Source organism: Camarhynchus parvulus, chromosome 27 (genome assembly GCF_901933205.1).
Source record: "Camarhynchus parvulus chromosome 27, STF_HiC, whole genome shotgun sequence".
NCBI lineage: Eukaryota > Metazoa > Chordata > Aves > Passeriformes > Thraupidae > Camarhynchus > Camarhynchus parvulus.
In genome coordinates, this window is record NC_044597.1 from 2,634,443 (window position 1) to 2,649,906 (window position 15,464).

General features: G+C 54.2%; 2 protein-coding genes across 2 annotated transcripts; one reads left to right on the forward strand and one right to left on the reverse strand.

Annotated features, from left to right (window-relative positions):
- The first annotated feature begins 521 nt into the window (after positions 1-521).
- On the forward strand, positions 522-8,777 carry VAT1 (vesicle amine transport 1). Its single transcript, XM_030966253.1, has 6 exons — positions 522-862; positions 1,665-1,872; positions 2,217-2,387; positions 2,475-2,564; positions 3,463-3,704; positions 4,687-8,777. The coding sequence occupies exons 1-6, from the start codon at positions 533-535 to the stop codon at positions 4,786-4,788; spliced, it is 1,143 nt and encodes a 380-aa protein (XP_030822113.1). The 5' UTR covers positions 522-532; the 3' UTR covers positions 4,789-8,777.
- A 521-nt stretch (positions 8,778-9,298) lies between these two features.
- Positions 9,299-15,082, reverse strand: LOC115913801. The gene is made up of 5 exons (XM_030966025.1): positions 14,905-15,082; positions 14,503-14,606; positions 10,683-13,595; positions 10,138-10,346; positions 9,299-9,688 (listed from the first exon to the last, which is right to left on the reverse strand). The coding sequence occupies exons 1-5, from the start codon at positions 15,080-15,082 to the stop codon at positions 9,619-9,621; spliced, it is 3,474 nt and encodes a 1,157-aa protein (XP_030821885.1). The 3' UTR covers positions 9,299-9,618.
- Between the last annotated feature and the right edge of the window lie 382 nt (positions 15,083-15,464).

Below are 15,464 nucleotides of genomic sequence, written 5' to 3' on the forward strand. Positions count from 1 at the left end.
CTGCCTGCACACGCTGCCTGATTTATTTGTCTTCAGCTGCAGGATTAGAACTCAGTTCCTCCCTCCGAGCTCTGCGTAGCCCGAGCCTCCTCCCTGCCGCAGAGCCGCTGAGCTCTCCGCAAGCGTCAGGATTTCCGCGCTATAAATTATAAAAGTAACTCAGGGACATGATGAAATGATGCTCCAGCAAAACTGCTGCCATTTCAACCATGTCCCCAGGAAGGACGCGGGCAGCAGCGTGTTTGCTCGAACGGAATCATTTAGAAATTAATTAATTAATTAATTAATTAAAATTAAAAAAGAAAAAAGGAAAATAAAGAGGAAAAGGGCGGTGTGTAGGAGAAGAGGAGAAGATGCTGGCGCGGCAGGGGGAGCGGGCCCGGGGGCTGGCCGGGCTCAGCGCCCCGCCCGCCGCCGCCGCCGCTCGGCTCTGACCCGCCCGAGCCGCTCCGCCCCCGGCCGCGCCCCGGCCCTTCCCCGCCCGCCGCCCCCGCCGCCGCGCCCGCAGCCGCTCTCGCCGCTCCGCACCGCCATGTCCGCCGAGCCGGCCCCGGCCCCCGCCGCCCCCGAGCCGGTCCCCGGCCCCGAGCCGCCGGCGGGAGGCGGGGAGCCGCCGGCGGAGCACCGGGCGCTGGTGCTGACCGGGTTCGGCGGCTACGACAAGGTGAAGGTGCAGGCGCGGCGCGGCGCGGAGCCGCGGCCCGGGGAGGTCTCGGTCACCGTCCGCGCCTGCGGGCTCAACTTCGCCGACCTGATGGCGCGGCAGGGCCTGTACGACCGCCTGCCGCCGCCGCCCGTCTGCCCCGGCATGGAGTGCGCCGGCACCGTCCGCGCCCTCGGCGACGGCGTCCGCGACCGACAGGTGAGGGCGGCTCGGCCCGCTGGCCCCGAACAGCCCCGGGCTGCGGCCCCGGCCCGCTGGCCCCGAACCGCCCCCAGGTGCGGCCCCGGCCGAGCCCGCAGCCCCGGCCCCGGCAGTCCCGGTGGGTCCCGGCAGCGCTGAGCCCCCGGCAGGGACCCCACCGATCCCACCCGCCGGGGATTCGGCGGCGGACAAAGGCCAGGGACAAAGGGGCAGGGCGGGCGAGCATCCCCGGGCCGGCCCTGCCGCTCCGGGAGAACGGGCGGGGAGGAGCTGGGGGAGGCCGTGTGCCTTAGATTCCGGAGGTTTCCCTAAGTTTGGAGGTGCATTTTTCATGATTGATGCTACTAAGCGATTCCCAAAGGGTCCTGCCTCTGGGCAGGATGATGGCAAGGAGCAGCAGTAAAGTTTTTTGGTGTTTAGCTTGGGCAAGGAAGGCAGGACATGGTCCTCATCCCTCTTGGGTTGTTGGGGATCTACCATGGATCCAGTGGTTGGTTTGGGCAGCCACAATTTGGGTTTGGGTCCCACTACAAAGCCAGAGCCTGGGTGCCTGTGGTCTCTGGGGTTCCTGGTGTGTGCCCAGGTCTGTGGTGAGAGGTTCTGTGCTGCAGCCTCCCCATGAGGAGGGAGTTAAACCAGCTGTGCTCTCCTGCCTGAGTCCAGCGGTGCTGCAGTCCCTGCAGACCTCTGCACAGAGAACTGTGTGGATGCAGAAGCTCTGACATACCAAGGGTGAGGGTCTGATGGCTTCTGCTGGCCTTGGGGGCTTGTTTCAGACCACCTTGTCCTCTGATTTTAGGTCGGTGATAAGGTAATGGTCCTGGCCAGGTCAGGGCTCTGGCAAGAAGTGGTGAATGTGCCGGCCAGTCACACCTTCCCAATGCCTGAGGGGATGAGCTTCGAGGAAGCTGCTGCTCTTCTTGTTAACTACATCACTGCCTACATGATTCTGTTTGACTTTGGAAACCTGAGACCCAACCAGAGTGTCCTCATCCACATGGCTGCAGGTAAATAATTCTTGCCAGACCATGCTGAGACTCTTGGTTTCACCATGCAGCTTCTGAATAAATGACTTGGGTGAGGAAATGATCAGAATGGGGCTGGACTGACAAAATGTCACCTGGCAGAGATGCAGGCTTCGTGCTGACCCCATTTCCCAGCAGCTGGGGTCAGTCTCTCCCAGTGTGTCCCAAACATCAACCTCACCAGGCAGAGCCTCTGTTCCCCAGGCTGCTGTGCTGTGTGATTGGTACAGGCAGGGATGATTTACATGAGGTTTTTTAATTTACGTGAGGTTTTTCTGACTGCTGGGGCTGTTTGCTTCTAAACCTTTCATATTGCTGATTTTCAGGTGGTGTGGGAACTGCTGCCATCCAGCTGTGCAAGACTGTAGAAAATGTCACCATTTTTGGCACAGCATCTGCCTCCAAGCACGAGTCCCTCAAGGAGGGTGGAGTTGCTCACCCCATTGACTACAGAACCATGGATTATGCAGAGGAGGTCCGGAAAATCTCTCCCAAAGGTATGATGTGGTGCAGGACTTGTGCAGCTCTCTTGCATTTCTTTCAATTGCAAAGAAGCTTTTATTTACTTCCAATTCCCTCTCTAGGTGTTGACATTGTCCTGGACCCTCTGGGAGGATCTGATACGTCCAAAGCTTTTAACCTCTTGAAGCCAATGGGCAAACTCATCACTTATGGTGAGTGTGGGGTGGGCAAAGTGCCCAAAAAACCCAGGGACTGTGTGGTGATGGAATGGGATCCACACAGAAATGGTGCATGGCTGTCAGGGACACTATTCCTCACTGTGTTGTAGTTCTCTTATTTCATTAAGGTCTTTAGGGTGCTTTGGGTTGGTGAGGCACTGAGGGGGAGTGAGATTTGTGCCTTGTCCCCAGAGCTGTGTTCACAGCCTGCAAGGCTCTTCTCTCCATGGTGAAATCTCTCTTGGAGTAAAAGCTGATGCCTGCAGGGGAAGCTGGAATGTCCTCAGGGAGGAATACTGGCATAGCTGCTTTGTCTAGGCTGAGTTAATGCACAGCCTTGCTTTTCTTTTAGAGGATGTGTGGGAGATGAGGTTTGAGGCTACTGAATACTTATCTCTCCATTCCCCAGGCCTGGAACACTGTGATTTTGTCCCACAGACAAAGCCCTCACACAACCCCCAGTGGGATTCCAGACACTTGCAGCAGTGTGCTGCTTTGGTTGTCCCAGCCACTGCAGCTTGTGATTCCCCTGGGGAAGCAGGGCTGGAGGAGAAGGGGAAAACTGTCCTGCCAGCCTGGCTGGGTGGCGCCTGTAACCCTTTCTTACCTCTGCCAGCCCTCCTAGCTGCACTGCTGCTGCCTTAGGGGGGGCAAAGAGAGGAGTTGTTCTGCATTTCTGCATTTCTCATGTGCATGTTTGCCACATGAGTGCTGATATTCCAAATTCTGCTTATCTTGAGGCTGAGGCAGGTGCCTGTTTATGTTGAAGGTCAGCTGAGCAGGTCCTGCTGTGGTCAGTTCTCAGCTCTGTGCCTGGTCTGAGCTGTTCCATGGGGTGCCCATTGCCTTCTGTGTTGTGTTCCAGCTCACCTGTGGCTTGCCTTCTTTTCAGGTGTAGCAAACCTGCTCACTGGGCAGAAGAAGAACCTCATGGCTATGGCTAAAACCTGGTGGAACCAGTTCAGCATCACTGCCTTGCAGCTCCTGCACCAGAACAAGGCTGTGTGTGGTTACCATCTGGGATATATGGATGAAGAAGTTGAGCTTCTCAGAAGTGTTGTGGCCAAGCTGGTTAACCTGTACAGCCAAGGCAAAATCAAGCCCAAAATAGACTCTGTATGGCCCTTTGATCAGGTGAGTGTGAGCTGACATCCAGTGGTACAGAGTGAGCACCTTGTCCATGGGGCCTGAACTGTTGAAAATGTCTAATAACCATCTGTTCTCAGACATTCTGAGTTTTATTCCTTTTTAAATATTAAGGCTGAGTAAAGTGGCTGGGCTGTTCTGCTCCAGTGCCCAGGGCTGGGCAATGCCAGACAGGGTCCCTGGGGAGCAGGGCAGGTGCTCAGCTGAGCTCCACGGGCAGCAGCAGCAGGAGGGGGCTGGGTTGTACATCAGACTGCAGCATGCCCTGAGTGCTCTGTAGCCTGCAATTAAGCAGACAGATGGGGAGGTTCTTGCTGCCCTTCCAAGAGTGCAAAAGAGCCCAGGCAGTGAAGCAGAATGAGGGTATTAGAAGGGAGCAGCAGGTTTTCCAGCAGCTCTGCTCTGCTCAGGGTTATTGCATTGATGTGTCCAGACAGAGTCAGGCTCTTCCCTTGGGAATGCTGGGGCAGGACCTGCTACAGGGGAGCAAAGAAATTAATGATAGTCAGTGTTCCTACCTGAGAACTAGTCTGATGCAAAGGCTTAAGGAAAGCTTTGATTCCAGGCCTGGCCCAGGTGCTTGAACATAATGATAAAAATGATACAATTCTGTGCATATATTGTTTTGTGTAGCTGGCGGAGGCTTTGTCCTGCTGGCAGGTGGCTGGATTCCTCCCTTTGGAGAGTGACACACACTGCACTTCCACATTGGTGTGAGCAGAGCCTCCTTGTGTGTGTTTACGTTGGGCTGTGTGAATTCTTGATAATTTCCCATAGGCCTGCTGGGGTAGTTGCCCAGGTCTGTCCAAAACACACCTGTGCAGAGGCGCCTGAATGTTGGGACATGCTTGAACTCCAGGAAAGCTGCCTCCCAGTTATCAGAGTGCTCTGGGGGTGCTGAGGGGCCCAGGAGGGGCATGGATGCTCTCTGCAGTGGTTGGGGGTCTTACCAGACTCCTTTTGCCTCCAGGTGGCAGAGGCTATGAAGCAGATGCAAGAAAAGAAAAATGTTGGAAAAGTCATCCTGGTTCCTGAAGCACCCAAGGAAGAATCTAAAAAAGCAGAGAACTAAGGAGAAGAGATGAATGCAGATTATGAATTCGTGGTTTAACTCCCTGATCTCTTTGGGACCTGGAAATGGACAGATCAGTATCTCCCATCTTTCACCAGTACAAGAACATCATGGTTATCATTCAGACGAGGTTTGCATGCTCTTGTTGTGACTGACCCTTTGCCAGATATGCCTCCTGCTCCCTCTTTTGAAGCCTGTTTATTTCATACTGCTTTCTAACCACTTGTTTCTCCACTGAATTTCCAGACTAACCTCCTTTTTCTCTGGCAGTGAGGCTGAAGCTTCCGAGCAGTTGGTGACTAACAACTGCACAGCCTGTCACTGTAAAGTCAAGGCACAATGTACTGTAACAACTGCCAAGTGTCTCTGCAGAAACTGAGCCCTGCTGAAGCATTTGCACTCTCAGCTTTGGGGGAAGCCTGTTCAGCAGAGGATTGGCCAAATGTAGGATGTTTCCTCCACAGCCAAAGGAAAACCACAGCTGGCCTAGTTAAATTCAAGCAGGGGTTTCTCTTCTGTTCACACTAACCCAGCTCTATTCCCTCTGCTTTTTGTAGGCCTTTAACACAGCCAGATATTAACAGCTCATGTTGTTTTTGCCTTGACCATCCTGGCAATTTGGAGCCTATTGCAGATCACACTCCATTTGCAGTCACTTCTCTGTGCAGTCTGTAAATCCCCTGACAGGCTGGGCTGGGCTATGTCTGACTACAGAAGAAAAGTTTCAATTAGATAACCTGATCCTGTCCATTTTCTATTTCCAAATTGTATAGAGAGATCTGAGCAGTGTCTGATTCTTAGAGACCATAAGGACTCAACTGTGTCTCAAACAACTGGAACAATTGATGTTGGCTCTGTGTTTTATTATGTTGGGCTCCAAGTTGGTGTTGTTAGGGCTTCACCCTTGTCTTTGTATTTCCAAGGGCTGCAGTATTGAATTTGACTTCAGTGAGATGGAAACAAAATAATCCCCTATTAATGCTTTGTGCAGTGCCCTGTGCACTGAGGAGGTGTTGCAGTTTGGGAAGGAACTTTCAAGAGCCACTCCAGTGGGCTGGCTGCCCAGCAGCCTGGGCTGGCTCTCCCTGTGGCACACTGGTTGCTAAAGCTGTTGCCAGGGTAGCAGTTAGATGCCAAACAGCCCAGCTGTGTGTCAATGTGCCTCTTTACCTGCACATTCTGAGCAGTTTTCCATTGTCTCCCAGCTCATTTGCTGCAGCAAGGCTTGGCTCTTCTCCCCCTGAATCTGTCCTGGAGCTCTGGCACTGAGGGTTTAGGAGCTGCTTGGGATGCTCCTCCCTATACCAGAACTGTTTCCTCTTCTACTTTTCTTTCCTTGTGTGCATTTGGAAACAGAGCTGTGTAAAGACCAAGCCCAGCTCTCTGAGCACCTTGAGCCCTGGGTGATGCTGTCCTGGACCCTGCTTGAGCTCTGGGCCACTCTGGTGCTGTCAGTGCTTATTTGGTATTGATTGTAGGTGTTGTGCGCTTTTGGGCTTCATTCTGGATTTGAAATGGTAAACCTAAGAGCACTAAGAAGAGCTGCCCATCATGGAAGAACTTGTGCTTCAGAAGCAAAACCTTGAGATTAGAATCCTGCTTAATTAGCCCACAGGGAGGGCCCAGGGCCCAAGGAGGGCAGGTACCCACTGGGCACAGGGCTGGGCACACAGCCCCATCGCCACCCAAGACAGCCCGTGGCACACAGGGCTGGAGTTCCTCTCTGAGTTCTCCTCAGCCTGCTCCAGTGGGACTCTGCCAGTGCAGCTTGGGGTTCAGGTGCTTGGGCTCAGTCCAGAGTTCTTTAGAAATGCACTGGCACAGCTTCCAGGGGTTTTCCCCTGGCTAACTTTAAATATTGCAACAATCCTGTTCCCTACAACCTCAGAGGAGTGCTGGAGTCCTCTCACAGATCCTTGTCAGTTCATCTCTTGAATTTCATAAACACAGGCTGATGGAACTCTCAAGCACAACTTTTTACCTTTCTGAATCCAAAATCTTGCTGCTTCTTTCAGCCTGCCCAGTTGTGCTGATTTAGATTGAATCCAACACTATCTAATGCTGCTTTACCAGGTGTGAAAACAGAAGGACTGTCTAAATTGCTGAAATGGAAAGTCTGGACCTGCTCCTCTGAGAAACTGGACTTCACCTTGATGCCAGGGCAGCATGCTCAAAAGGCACACAACCCTGCACATCTTCAGACTGTAAAAGGGAAAGCTGTTATGGTGTGTTTCATAGCAACATCCTCTCTCTCCCTGCTTTATCCTGAGCCAGTCTCGTGCTCAGTGCCTTACATGGATGGCCTTGGGTCAGGCAGTGTGGCAGGGCTCTCAGAGCTCCCCTCAGACCCCTCTGCCCTGCTGCCCCCTGTGTGCCACAGCAAACAGCATCTCAGTGCCTTCCGCTACATGACTAGGAAGTCACTGGGGCCTTTTCCATTCTGGCCTTTCAAAGTATTGCCAAAACACTGTTTTGACTCTTATTAGCTCTGTTTTGTGAACTCTGGTGATGTTGTTGGACTTTCCATGAGTTAGCTGTTCTCTCCCTAGGTGTTTCAGCCTTTCTGGGGGTGACCTGGTGCTTCTGTGCCCCCCAGTCCATAAGACCTGTTGTAAAGCCCTTGTCTTTCCCAGGGCAGCTGTTTGGCTCCAGGGTGAGGCTTTATCAGCTGCTCCAGCCTTGGCTCTTTAGAAACAATCCTAGCTCCTGGCTCTTTTTCGGCTCACATGTCTTTCTAAGCAGAAATTCCTGAAGCCCTTATCAAGGCAGGAATGCCAAGCAGTTACTGCCTGTTCGAGGTCAGCACTATTTTGTGTCTCTTGGTAGCAACAGTGTTTTCTACAGGAAGACCAAGATTAAATGTAACCTTGCAATCCTCTGCTCAAAGTTCTGCTCTTGGTGGGTGTGGTTGGTTGTGTTTTGGTTTTTTACTTTTCTTTTTTATGGGCCAGTAAGTATAGAACCTGTGTAAAACAACTTCAAGTGTCTTAATCCAGTTACCAGCCAGTTTGTGTACTAAGGACCAAAGCAAAAAAACCAAAATGAAACCCTAGGATAAAAATCATTCCATTCAATGTTGCTTGTTTAGGGCAAAGTTGTGCTACTGAGGAACTGGGAGATTCCCGTACTTAATCATGTGTGCCATTCCAGAAGTGCAATTTAATGTTTCTTTTACTGATTGTCTTGACTCAAAGGTTGTGCCATGAGGAGTCCAAGTGGAAGTGTAAGGAGTTGGTGAGTGGAGGAGGCACCCCCAGCCCTGCCTGCTGCAGGGGGCTCAGTGCCAGTGCCCCTCCTGTCATTGCTGTAGTGGCCTCCCAGCCTGGTGCTGCTGGTCTTGGACAAAATGCAACTCCTTTGCTGTCACCAGGCAGCAGTTGCCACATTTTTGACTCTCTGAAGCTCACTTGCGTTGCAAGCTGACTGCAGGAGGGGAAGGGAGCAGAGGTGGCCCCTGCCCAGTGGTCTGGGAAGGAGTTCAGCTCTAGGATTTGTTTCAGACACCTGTATTAAGCTAGAATGGATTAACCAGGGAGAAGTAAGAAGCACTGTGTGTGTGAGGCTTCAGCTGGTGCAGGATCCTGGCCTGCTGACAGCTGCTATCATAGGTGTGAAACCACTCAAGTTGCCTGAAGCCTCTGGTGTGCTGAGCCCTCGTGATGGCAAAGTGTTATTGGCAAGTAGTACATGAGCATGATGTGAAATGTGTTAGACTCTGAGTGAGCCTCTTGCAGCATATGGTCTGGTCTGTACTGTCTGAATTGTGTTGATTTGCAGATTTGTGATATGAGTGCTGCTCATCCTACAGACACATAGCAAATCTTTTGTTTAAAAAATATATTTCGCTTTTTTGTGTAACCGAGTTGGACAGAAGACAACTGTGCCACTGCTGTTTACATGACTACAATGTGTACTGCTCCTCTGTCAAACGTTACCATATGCCTTATGTGTTTCAAATGGTAATTAAAAGCATAACAAAACCTTCCACAGTGTGCTGCTCAGGTTTCTGTTGTCGTGAACCCTCTGCCCACAGCAGACTCAGCTGACAGGAGGAGATGCCTCTGCTCTCAGGGACAACTGTTAATTGCTGGCTGGAGTGTTGTTCCTGACACTCATCCTGAGGGCAGCCATGGTGATTTTTGTTTGTGAAGCCTTTACCTGGGCTCTGCACTTCATATCTGGGTGTGTCAGTAGCCAGGTGGGACTGAAGTGGGTGCCTTGGCTGAGGGTAAGACAAGGCATGAACAGCACTATCAAACATGAGAATAAATCCTGTTTATTTGTCAGCATGGACACTGTCCCTGGGAGGAGGCAGCTGCTGTGGCTGCTGAAAGCTGTTAATGTTCTCCTCAAGAGAGCCCCAGGTCACCTGCTGGCCTCAGAGCAGGGGCTGGGGCCTGAGAGCTGACACTAAGGACAGCTCTTCTCCAACCCCAGCTCTGGCAGCAGCTGAGCTGGAACCTCTCTGTAGTGCCAGGAGCTGGAAGAGACTTCCAGAAGCTGGGGCTGGATGAGATGCAAACTCCTGCTCAGGTTTGTGTCTGCTGCTGGAAGCCAGACAAGGCTCAGGCTGCAATCAGCTCTGTGATTTCAGGACATGCATCCAAGAGGAGCTGGAGTTTCTGGGAAGCACTGATCCATGCTGAGGCTGCATGGGGCAGGGACAGAGGTGCTGCTCTTTGCTAACGTGCAGAGTTCTGGCTACATGTAGGGAAAGCAGGAGCTCTTTCAACAAACACCTGCTCCTTCCTGAGCTGTCTCTGTGAAGCTGCAGTGTTCTCAGCAGGAAAAGAAGGTGAAGGGAAGGCACAGGCTGTGGCTGTGGGAGAATCACACAAGGCCCAGTTTATTGAGGACTGTGCCAACCTCATGGAGGTACCGGGCATCTGGGTAGCCATTCCTGTGGGGAGAGAGGAAGCACTGTAAATCCTGATGTGCCAAAACCACAGTGGGAAGCAGCCCTTCATTTTTGCCCCATCTTTCAGAGGGGCTGAGAGGGGAAGTCCTGCCCCTGGGATGTCCTGCTGCTTGCAGGCACAGCTTGTACCCAGCACAGGCATGGGAAAGGCTCGAAGTGAACAGGGCCCACACTTCTTGTCCATGGGGAATTACAGGTTTCCACACCACTTATGGATGTGGGATGGGCAAGGGCTCTTGCTCCAGCTGGAGAGTGCCAGGGCTGGTCTGCCATGCCATAGCTGCCCTGCAAGCTGAAGCAAAGGGAAGCACCAACTCTGCCACTGTGCCATCCCTGCCAGGATCTGTTGAGCTGGAGCCCATGGTTCTCCTCCTCCCATTGCTAAAAAACCCACAACCACACCCAGAAGCTTAGGATGAGCTGGGCCATACCTGGCTTTGCCTCCATCCCAGGAGGTTTTGTGGGGGATAGGGCCCCACATTACTCTTTCCTCTCCATTGCAGGACTTGATCTGGAATGTCAGCCCACATTCAAATGCTCTCTTCAGCAGCATTGCTATCTTCACCCCTTCTGGGTTTTCAGGCAGGAAGGCAAAAAAATTCCCCCCTTTGTAAGGGTGTCCTGGGCGAGGGTTTCCAACCTTAGAACAGGAATAAGACATTTTAAATAATGGCTGCAGTGCTTTGCCTCTGAGGGGATTTCTAAGGTTTGTCTAGCCTGAAAACTACACTCATGCCTGTGACCCCCATGGGCTGATAGTTACTGTCAACTAAAACCAGAGGTCACACATGCTCTTGAGAAGCAGCAAGCTGCTCCAAAACCTGCTGTGGAGCTTTTTGCCTTTCATAGGTTAATACTTCTGCTGATTTTTCTGTGGGGCAGGGAGCTGTGGCTGCTCTTTCCTTCCCCCAACCACCCTGACAGCCCCCCCTGTGTGGGTTGCAGTGGGATGGGGAAGCTCTGTGGTGGTACCTACCCCCCGCACTCCATCAGGGATGTTGTAAGCAAGCTGAAGTGTTGACTCTCCAAAGAATCCAGGCAGGCTCTGACACAGGGAGGAGATCTTCAGTGTTCCCAGGATATTGCAGCTTAGGATATCTGAGGAGGAGTCACAGCAAGCTGCCTGCATCCTGTCTGCTGCAAAACATGTCCTGCACAAGGCGTGACCACAGGAGCCCTGGCAGGTCACACCTGAGCCCTGGCAAGCATCACACTGCTCCAGAGGGATGGTGATGCTTTCCTGTCCAAGGCTGGGGTCTCTTCTCTGCTGTGATGGGAGCTCAGGCTCCTCCTGCTCACTGCTCCTCCCCCCGGGGAGCTGGGCCCTTCCCTGATCTGTGGGCTCTGCTGCAGGTGCCTGTTGGGCCACAGCTGGTGGTGGCTCAGCAGCCACAGGCCTGGGTAGCCAAGTGGGCAGAGAGTGAGGAGCTTCATCAGCTGCAGGGACTGGACAGTGCTGCTGTCCCATTGCTTCATTGTGGCCTCCTCTGCTCTTGTCTCTTGCAAACTGGAATCTGTCTGGCAAGACTTGTTTCAGCCGGGGGCTGTCAGGCTCCCCCAGGGTCAGTTTTGTCTTGTGCTGTTCCTGGAACTCCCTGAGGCCAGGAGAGCTTGGCTTATCCCCTGTCCCAAGGCTCAGAAGGCTGCTTCCTTGTCTGCCAGCCCCAGAATCAACATAGCCCCCGGCCTCCTCCTGCCCCCAAGCCTGCTGGTACCTCCAAGGACTGGGGCACCCCTTTTCCTCAGCCTCTGGCAGCCAGGAAGCCCTGAGCACATGTGGAGAGTCTGTTTTATTGATGATGTTCAGGTGATGTGGGGAATTCAGGCTGCCAGGAAGGGCTACATCCAGCACTGGGTGCTGGCTTCTGCTTGGCTGGATGACACTCCATTTCCCTGTACTGTCTGGTCCAGGAGAGAGGGATGAAGACTTCATGGCACAGAGCCTCCTGGAGGAAAACATGTGGAAGGCCTCACTCACTCCTGGCAGCATCTCCTTGGGGCAGGCAAGATAGAGCTTGTACTTGTCTTTGCTGAGTCCAACCTGGAAGGATTTTCCTCGCAAGAGGCTGCACAGTTCACTCAGGTCACTGTCATCTGGACCACTGACAGCAAGCTCTGAGTAGCTCACACTCTGACACACCAAGTCAGGGCACTTCTGCACAAGATCTTCCACCTTCCATTTAGCCTGGAGCAGCCTTCTCCTGTCTTCTGCCTGCAGCATCAGCACCGTGCAGTCCCCAGCGTGGCGCTCCGAGATGTGCACCCCTCCAGCCCTGCACAGCTCATCAATAGCAGCATGGCAGACATCTTTCAGGTAAAACCACTGCAGAGTGTCCAGGCTCATCTCCTCACACACCCTGCTGATGTCTCCAGAGCTGCTGCTTTCCTTTGACCTTGATAGGGAGAAGCTGTTGGACCGTCTCAGCGCAGGGCTGGATGCTGAGGGTTTGCAGCCTAGAGCAAAAGAGGTCCATGTCACATCACAGTTGCTGTAGATGCCAGCAAGGGAGTGGCGCCCAAAGGGACCTGAGCCTTTAGAGTCCTCAGGATGCTGAAAAGTGCTGTTTTCTTTGCCTGCAACAGGCACCAGCACCTTTTCTCCTGTGAGTCTGGCACCTCCTTCCACATGGCCCCCTTCTGTGGGGTCATACTGCTGAGGCTTTGCTGCTGACCCCACAACTTTATCTGCCATAGGGCTGGGAGGCTGTGCTGACCCCACAACTTTATCTGCCATAGGGGTGGGAGGCTGATACTGCTGGCTCAGTGCTCTTGGGTCACTCTGACCAGGAGCATCTGTCTCCGATGAATGTTTCCCAGAAAGCTGCACCTGTTCCACTGGTGGAGAGTCCTGATTCACCAAGAAGTCCTGGCCAGCCTGAGACCTGTCAGCTTTCAGGGTGCTGAAGTTGGCAGCTAGCTTGAACTCACCTTTCTGCTCCTGCTTGCTTGGGCTAAGTCTTGTGGCTGAAGGATGCACAGGAGGTTTGGCCAGTAGCGCAGCCTCTGTGGTGCCAGAGGGCTGGGAGCTGCTCAGCGTGTCAACCGTGTGTGCAGCACTCCTCCTGGTGACAGAATCCTCAAGGAACTGCTTGGCCTTGCACACATCAACAAGGTTTCCAACGAGATAAAGCTGCTTCACATCCTCATGGCAGAGCAGCTGGGGATACAGCTCCTGCAGCTCACGTGTCAGAGCCCTGACTGCCTGGCTGTCCATCCCCAGCCCTTTCTTAGCAATCTTCTCCTTGCGCAGGCTCGCCTCCAGCTGCTGGTAGAGCTGCTGCAGGGCCAGCTGGGCCTGTCTCAAGGCATCTGTGTCCCCAGACACAGCTCCAGACGGCTGGAGGTACAACACAGCAATGCCATCGCCACTGACATCCACCACATCCACGTGATGCTGGTGCAGCACACCCTGGTACTCAGCAGCACAGAACCTCTGCATGTACAAGTAAATGTCCGAGTCCATGGCGAGGGAAAAGTCCTCCAGCTTCCCCAAAAGTTCCACGGCTTCCTCACCCACTGGGCTCTGAGGTGATGGGACTTGAGCTGCCATTTCCTGCACCTGGTCACAGTCTGGCAGCTTTGCTGCCTCTTGTGCTGACTCAGTGGAGTCAGGCACTTGCTGCTGATCAGGCATTCCCATCTCTTTGGCCCCACAGCTGGAAGCTGGCAGGAGGATCTGGCCAGTGGCTTGGTTCTTGAGGTTCAGGCTGCCCAGCAGGTCTCTGCTGAAGGTCTGCAGCTCGGTGAATGGCCCTTGGACTATGCACTGCATATTCTTTGAGTCGAAGCTGAAGTGTATATTGCTGTACTCTTTGTGCAAGTCCTTCAGGAGGGTTTTGCCCGTGGGCAGCTTGCCATAGTCAATTGTCATGCTCACGTGTATGAAGATCTGCAAGTAGATAGCAAGGGAGTGAGAAAGCAAGGACCAAAACCAACCCCTTTCAAAGGCACAGAAGCAAGTGGCCCCTGAATTACTGGGACACACTCTTCCAGCTCTCTCCCTCAGCATCCTGCTTTCAAGAGATGGACCCTGACACAGACAGGACTAAAAGACCCAGACTAAGCAACTCCTTGACCTTGTGCACTTGTCAAAAGCTTTCTGCAAACAAGGAATCAGAGGGGGAAATTGCACAGAGATAGGGCCACATTTCTACACACAGGGACCTCTTCAAAAAGCTCAAACCCAAGAAATCCACTATTGTTTCTGCATCTGAAATGCAGTTGCTCTCTTGCCTTTGCAGAGCTCCATCTCCAGATCTTCAAGCAGTTTTGGCACCACAGGCTTGCAAAAGGGTCTGCAAGGCCAGGTTAACTCCCATGTCCCTATTTTTGGGGCTCAGACATGAAAACATGAGACATGGCTACAGCCATGGTCTCTTGAGAATGGAGGAAGAGGCAAGAACTCTCCAGTGCTCCTAGATACCAGCATGTCTGTGTGCTAAGCTTTCCTGAGAAGGAAAGAGGAACAATCACTGTGAATCCAGCTGATGACACGGCAGAGGCATTAACAGGATCCCCTGTGTGGCACCAGATGGACTGGGGAAAAGTGCCTGTTCTCTTCCAGCCTGACTACCCTCCATTTGACAGGCACAAATGCCAGATGACTGCAAGCACAGCCTGCCTGCCTGTCCCTGTGCTATTAGCACAGGGAAAAAAAAATCTTCATTTGAATATGAATGAGAATGGATTTAAGTGTAATTAAGATGAAAGGAGAGAGTGAGGTCTCCCTTCTCAAGCTGTCTGCCAGGCACAGAGTCTGTGTGGGAGCAGCTGGGGCTGCCACATCCCCTCAGTACCTCATTGGGGCTCAGCTCTGAAGCATGGGGCGTCACCTCCAGCGGGTACTGTGTCTTCCCAATTGCCAGCACGTGGTTCTTCACCTGCAGGATCCTCTGGGCCACTGGTGGGAAAAACCACCCAGAGCTGCGTCAGCCCAGCCAAGGGACAGCAGCGGGGTGGGGGACAGTGGGACAGGGGATGGTGGGGCTGGGGACAGCAGGACAGAGGATGGTGGGCCAGGGGAGGGTGGGTGAGGCAATGTCAGGGTTGGGGATGGTAGGACAGGGCAGAGGGGAGCTGGGGATGGTGGGAGAGGGCAGAGGGGGCTGGGGATGGTGGGGTAGGGCACAGAGGGGCTGGGGGGTGTAGGGCAGGGGGTGGTGGACAGCCCAGGCCCCCGAGGGTCCCGCGGGCGTTACCTTCCGGCGCCTCGAAGGTGATGAGGGCGCAGGGCAGGGAGCCGGGCAGCACCCGGACGTTGGCGATGTCGCCGCCGCCGTTGCGGGAGCGCAGGAAGTGAATGGTCAGCTTGTCGGCCGCCCTGTCGGGGGGCAGCTCGGCGGGGAAGCCCTGCACCCGCACCGTGCGGCCCGCCATGCCCGCGGCGGCGGCTGCCCGGGCCCCGCCACACCGGCACGGCCTCGCCGCCCGCTCCCACCGCTCCGGCCACCGCCCCGACCCCGCCGCCGCGAGGAAACGAAAGCGAAAGCGGGGCCGCTCCGCCCTGGGCCCGCGGGAGGGCGCGGCCCGGCCCCTCAGAGCGAGGCCGGGAAGGGCTCAGCCTCCCCCCGGCCCCTGCAGGCAAAGCCCGGGCCGGCCCCTCAGAGCGCGACCGGGAAGGGCTCAGCTTCGCCCCGGCCCCTCAGAACACGGCCGGGAAGGGCTCAGCCTCTCCCTAGCCCCTGCAGACAGCGCCCGGCCCCTCAGAGCACGACCGGGAAGGGCTCAGCTTCGCCCCGGCCCCTTCAGGCAACGCCCG

Excerpts from the sequence above, each read along its gene's own strand:
- VAT1 (XM_030966253.1), top strand. The coding sequence starts at position 533 with ATGTCCGCCGAGCCGGCCCCGGCCCCCGCCGCCCCCGAGCCGGTCCCC. Across the intron at positions 863-1,664 it reads ACGGCGTCCGCGACCGACAG|GTCGGTGATAAGGTAATGGT; the intron begins GTGAGGGCGGCT and ends CTCTGATTTTAG. Across the intron at positions 3,705-4,686 it reads CTGTATGGCCCTTTGATCAG|GTGGCAGAGGCTATGAAGCA; the intron begins GTGAGTGTGAGC and ends TTTTGCCTCCAG.
- LOC115913801 (XM_030966025.1), bottom strand. The coding sequence starts at position 15,082 with ATGGCGGGCCGCACGGTGCGGGTGCAGGGCTTCCCCGCCGAGCTGCCC. Across the intron at positions 13,596-14,502 it reads CAGAGCTGAGCCCCAATGAG|ATCTTCATACACGTGAGCAT; the intron begins GTACTGAGGGGA and ends ATCTACTTGCAG. Across the intron at positions 10,347-10,682 it reads TCCCTGATGGAGTGCGGGGG|GTTGGAAACCCTCGCCCAGG; the intron begins GTAGGTACCACC and ends TCCTGTTCTAAG.